Source organism: Prosopis cineraria, unplaced genomic scaffold (genome assembly GCF_029017545.1).
Source record: "Prosopis cineraria cultivar Desert tree isolate PC_DT_omini unplaced genomic scaffold, ASM2901754v1 PC12, whole genome shotgun sequence".
In the NCBI taxonomy this organism is placed as follows: Eukaryota; Viridiplantae; Streptophyta; class Magnoliopsida; order Fabales; family Fabaceae; genus Prosopis; species Prosopis cineraria.
The window spans coordinates 9920930-9927214 of record NW_026555343.1 but is presented as its reverse complement, the minus strand read 5'-3'; the positions used below and the strand labels follow the sequence as shown (position 1 = coordinate 9927214).

The following is a 6285-nucleotide window of genomic DNA, read 5'->3' as shown; positions in this document are numbered from 1 at the left end:
ACCTCCTCTGCACGTAGCGAAATCATCTTAAGCAATGAAGACCACCTTTCTTGCCCTCTTCCTTGTCTTCGCCTTCGCCTCAGCCAAAGCTGATTTTGTGGTTGACACTGAAGGCAACCCCGTCAGAAATGGCGGCTCATACTACATCCTCCCAGCCCTCTGGGGACACGGCGGCGGTGTGGGTCTCGCTGCTACCGGCAATGAATCTTGCCCTCTTACCGTTGTTCAGAAAAGCTCTGAACTATCCAACGGTTTACCCACCAGACTTGCTTCTCCATACAGAATCGCTTATCTCCCCACAAATTTCATTATGGAGTTCACGGTCGTTGCACCGCCAAAGTGTGCCGACACACCGGCAAAATGGACGATTGTTCGAGGAGAAGATGAGACAAAGGAAGTGAAACTTTTAGGGTACGAAAACACCCTGCGTGGTTGGTTTAAAATTCAGACGTCGACAGTTCGAGGTATCTATAAGATGGTGTTCTGTCCCACTGATGAAGATTCTTGTGGTGCTGTTGGGATTTCCAAGGATGGGAAAGGACACAGGCGTTTGGTTATTGACGATGACGCTCCTTTCCATGTTGTGTTTCGCGGAGCTGAATCATCTGCTTAATGAAGAGCCTCCTTTATCGAAATGGTGAAGCCACTGCATGATGCAAGCAGTCTATAAAACTCCTTGCACTTATCGAAGAATAAATGAAATAATATAATGCTACGTGCCTTCCTTTTCTCCATCTGTTGCTGAAGTCTAAATTAAATAAAATTATGTCTCAAGTGGCTTCCTTTTCTCTTCTCTCTCTCTCTCTCTCTCTCCATATATATATATATATGTATATATAAGCTTAAAGTATCGCACAACTTGAATGAATTCGACTTTTACTATCATTGACACAAAATTTGAAGGAGTTAATACTTGTTTTATACTAGTCAGCAAATAGTGGTACGTAACTGAAAAAAGGCCTCATATCCTTTATAACACCTAGTAGGAAATGTGGTACCCTGACTCCTTTCCTTCATATCGCTTTGTATTTTGAAGATTATTATAATGTTGTGGCTACTATTGTTCAAATATTACTTTTTTCACTGAGATTGAGTTGATTTCCAGCACTATTTCCAGACTAACGATGACACAGATCTAGTTCTTGTGCACAAAAGCATATCTAATTATTTTCAACTGCAAATAGGCCAATAAAAAAAATTTTGGGTTTCTTAACGTAGAATATTGAAGAACAAATCCATAGTGCCGATGAAATTTGTTCACATCCTCTACATTCAGAAACTCTTTGTTTTTCCTAACGTTAGCATTTGTGGTGAATATACACATTAAAGAAAAGTATTAGCTGCGTACTTCTCATTTTTCCCCCTCTCGTCTTTCCTTTCCTTTTCATAGAAATTCTGATAAATAACTATATACTTTCTTAATTCCAAATTATAAGACATTTTTAGAGATATTTGGCATTTTAAATATAAGACAATTTGATAAAAATAAAACTTCATTGATGATGTTTTTTCAATATTGTCCTTGCCGTTATATTTTCTCTCTAATATTCTTTCATAAATGAAGCATAAAATTAAGAATGTTTTTTAAAATGTATGTTTTTATTTTAACAAAAAAAGTTGGAAAGTGTATTTATTAAGTTTTATTACTTTGTATAATTTTTTTAAAATTATTTTATAATTTGTGAAGAAGGGAGTATTGTGTATGCATGAAATGTGTGAAAAAAGGGGGGTACTTCAGCCTTACAAGTCTTTATTCCACTTTTTTTTTTTTTTTTTTTAAGGGCAGAACAAGGCCAATATTTTGAGGGCCAGCAGCGCCGCACATGTACAGGTTGGACCAGGCTTTCTAAGCTCGTAATAGGCTGGTCACAGACGAGCCTGCAACCCATTTTTTCAGTATTAAATTTAAATTAGATTATATTTTCCATACTCATTAATTATTTCCTGTCTCTATATAAATTATTTTTAACCAAAATCTGCATAATAATAAAAATTTGTTATTCAATTGAAATCACATTAAATCACAATAATTTTTAATTTTTCACTAATAATGTCAATTAATATCTTGATGGTGGTGGACAATGCATATAGTTAATATTTCTTTCATTTCTTCAACATAAAGGCAACATTATCTAATTACTAAAAAATATCATAATATTTTTTATATTTAGAGATAAAAAAATTATTTAGAAAATATCCTACATGTAGAGACAAAGAGAGTAATATATGGGTAAATTTAAAAAAAAAAATTTCCAAATTATTAGGAATTGGGATGCTCACTTTGCTTGTTTGCGTCAGCTCCATTTATTGAGAAACATGGTGTTTGAATGGAAGTAGTTTAGATTAATGAATGAATGGAAGCAGAACTTGCAAAGGCCAAGGCACATAACATTACTTGTGAGAAAATACAATTATTATGTCCTTCTAGATTTTTTCTTTTAAGAAAGCAATTTAAACAGTATTGTAAAGTATTGCAATTTACTCATTCCAATCCTTAGTATAAAGCACCTCTAACTATCTCATAGGAATCAAGAAAAGTTAATTAAATAATTACTTTTGATATGAAAATATAATAAAATTTTAATGTTATCCCTAGTTAAATAAAAAATGTTCAAATTTGCATTACATTTTTTTTTCATGGTTAAATGAGCTTAAATAGAAATAATATTAACAAAATATAATTAATACATCATCAAATGTTTTATATTAAAAACTAAAGAATCATTTTGGAAGGCAGACTGTAGACTAGAAGGAGCATACAGTGCTGTCCTCATGGATTTATTACGTCCTTCTAGATAACCATTGAGTTATAGAAATGTTGATAAAATGAATAAAGTAGTATGGTAAAATATTAAGTATAAAGGAGTAAATTTATTAATGAACCATTTTTCAAAGAACATCTAATATCTCATACCATATGAGGTGGTGTAAAGAAATTCATCATTTATAAAACCTTCCATTTGTTTTCAACTAATGCTATTTCTTCATAAGTGTGGGGCCCACATTCATTCACCTTTGGGAAAATGACAATTAAGTTTCAAAGGAACTAATTAAAGCTAGTCAGTTCTCAAGTAATTTTAAAAGGCTAATGAAGTCCTAGAGTCCTTAAGTGGTATTTTGATATAACAAGAAAAGACTGAAATACCCTTGTTCAATTTATGAGTTTGGCTACTAAGAGCTAAGTTTGCTCGTTCTCTTCTCTATGACAAGTTCCCTTCTCTGCCCTAGCGACAAGCTCATTTGATTGGTTGACCATAGGAAAGCTCTCTGATGGAATTAACCAAGTTGGGTCTCGCTTGCTATGTTCACCTATCAACTTTTCAAGAAAAATCTTTCTTGGGTTTTTGTATAGTGTATGAGTGATCCCTAACTACACTTTCATCCTATAGTTTAATTTATACCAGAGTCATGAAAAAAAATTAATATAAAAATTCCTAGTTACACAATAATCAATGTAACAAATAAGGAAAAGAAGTCTCTCCTTTACTTACATGTAGGTCTCATTAATGGTGGGAAGGAGTTTGCTCGAAAGGGAAATGTTGGAGCTGATATGATGAGTATTGATGTTATATTTAATCATAGGGGCATTTTAGTCATTTATACTATAACTCAAATTTGTGAAAAAAAGTATGGGACTTGATTGGCCTTTTAAAATTACTTAGGACTTGACTAAATTTAACTAGTCCCTTTGGGACTTAATTGTCATTTTCCCTTCACCTTTTCAACTCAATGCCATCTATATTTTTCATGTCACCTTGCCAAAACTCCTTCACCGTTAGTGTCCCACTATTGTCAGCTTGAAATCCAAGCTCTCTAAGAGTACCCTAGCGTGAATGAGGCAAAGATAGCAGAACGACAGCTTATGTAGGGTAAGACCTTTATTGCACTCTCCGTAAGTGCACGAGCAATGACAAGTAATATATTATGAGAAAAAGATCATTCCTATGGAGATTTGTTTAAAAATAATGATCTAGTAAAGACTTAGCAAATTTAATAAAGTTGAGCTAAACACAATTATAGGAGAAAGTTAATTTTGTGAATTACAATAACATGAGAAAATAGAGAAAAGAAAACAATTCACAAACTTCAAGCACAAATTGAAACCTAGAATTATTTATCTCCCTTGTATCTCATCACACTAAAATTACCTCCTCTCATAAATGCTTTTAATGAAGATAAATGCTAACATAGGATTCTAAAAATACTTGAACAAGCTCTATCAAATCATGCACAAGTGTTTGGTTAAATTAGTTATCCAATCTCTTGTTACAATTAATAAAATCCTATTTTAAGCTCCAACCCTAATATGGCTATACAAGGCTAGGAATTATATCTCTATCTTACTAACAAAACCATCCATTTAACATGTAAATTTCAAGTTCTTGCACTATTTTACCTAACTTTTACACCCAAACTAGCTCTCTCAAGTGAACCCAACATCCAAATAGTGGCCAAACACTTAGAACCATTAAGAGAAGAGTAAAATAAGCACATAAGTATCATTAATTACAAAAAAAAGAGAAGAAAATTGGTGTTAATCCATACAAGGGTTTCAAATAATTCTAGAACAAAGTGTTTAGCTACTCATAATCATCCAAAGGATACAAACACACAAAATATTTATACCCATATCAAAATATAAGAGAGGAAAGGGAAGAGGAATAGAAAAACTAAAGAAAAGGAGCTCCTCCAAATGTCTTCAAAATTCCTATTCCCTTACTCTAATATCTTCTAATGCCCAAACTCTTGAACAACTAAGCTCTAAATGTGTCTCAAAGTGTGTAGAATGCATTCTAGGTCAAGCTAGTAGCATATATGTGTCCTACCTAAGAAATTTCAAATTAATAAAACACTGCATTTTTTTGACAGTGTCAAAAGTCATGAACAAAGTCTTGACTTTGTGACAACTTTGGACAGTTTTACATTCTTTTTCAATTAATGTGATAGCTCCTTTTAGCATATGATTTCTTCATTCAAAACAATTAAGAATGGGTTATTGAAGTCTTTTATACTATAATTTAAAGCCAATTATTCCCTCTTATTTCAAATATTAAACCAACTCCCTATTGGAGAGCTTCCACTAATATTTATGAGATAAAGCTATGGATTCACTATTTCTAACTTGTCAATGGAGATGCTTTTTAATGAAATCAGTAGATTTGAAAATACCTTTCTAGTATCATGAGGCATTATGAGGCATTTATAAGGTGCAACTATCAAAATTAGAGAGATATTTAAGCTTAATGGTGTTTCCCAAGAGGGAATGCTCTATTGTAGTGGTGACTCTCCAAACTCACTTAGCTAATATAGCCATATTCATATGTTTGGTATTACGTGAATCCAGCCCTCCATCCTTGCTGGAAGAAAATAATAAATATGTTTTAGTAAGATGAATGTTTCTTTTTGTCTCATTGTAACACCAAAAGAAATCCACTAGTTTAGCATCCATTAGATTACAAATTTGTCATGAAAATAACTAGATTTTTTCGATGAAGTATTTCTTACAGATTATCTAGATATAAGAGAGGGTGTAAATTTTAGAGGTAGAGAGTATTGATTTGATCAAAATGAGATGATACTTCCATAAAGAAATTCTTTTGTCAATAGAGTCCATTATTTGTTCAAAAAATTCTAGGTTTATTTTTTTTTTCTGGCATTAATCCAGGCTACAAAATGTTTCTCATATGAGTTAGAAAGTTGTATCCTAGGAGAACTTGAAATTTCCTATTACAATGGTGGGGGCACATTAGGGCTGAGAATGAGAGAAGACTTTTGTAAATTAATTTGTAGACCAAGCCAAGCACTAAAAGTTTGAAAACATCTTTTAGCATCTCAAGACCATCTCTTGTGTATTCAAAGAAAATGCTAGAATCATTCACATACAAGAGTTGAGACACTGAGTAGGATTGTTGGCTCATATTTATACCTATAATGCTGCCTTATTGCTCCTTATGAACCGAAAGACAAGAAAGAATATTAGATGCCAAAGTAAACAAAGAAAGGAACAAAAGTTCTCCCCATCTTATCCTATTAATAGGGAAAGTTGGTTGGGTGATGCTTGTCATGCCTTGAAATATAGAAGTGACTGGCATGGGTCATGTGTAAAATACGCATATCCCTTGAGCCTTAATTCAATTTATATTGAATTTAGGAAATCTTGGGTAATAATTAATTTCTTTAAAAAAATTAATATTTTTTAATTATTTTGATAGCACCTCCTTATAAGCATGACTTCCCAAGAATCCTACAATGTAATTTTTACAAGCAAAATATTACTAAAATCAG

General features: G+C 32.5%; 1 protein-coding gene across 1 annotated transcript; it reads left to right on the top strand.

Annotated features, from left to right (window-relative positions):
- Positions 1-788, top strand: LOC129289496 (trypsin inhibitor DE-3-like). The gene has a single exon (XM_054926267.1). It carries the CDS (start codon positions 35-37, stop codon positions 611-613), a length of 579 nt encoding a protein of 192 aa, XP_054782242.1. The 5' UTR covers positions 1-34; the 3' UTR covers positions 614-788.
- Positions 789-6285: the final 5497 nt, after the last annotated feature.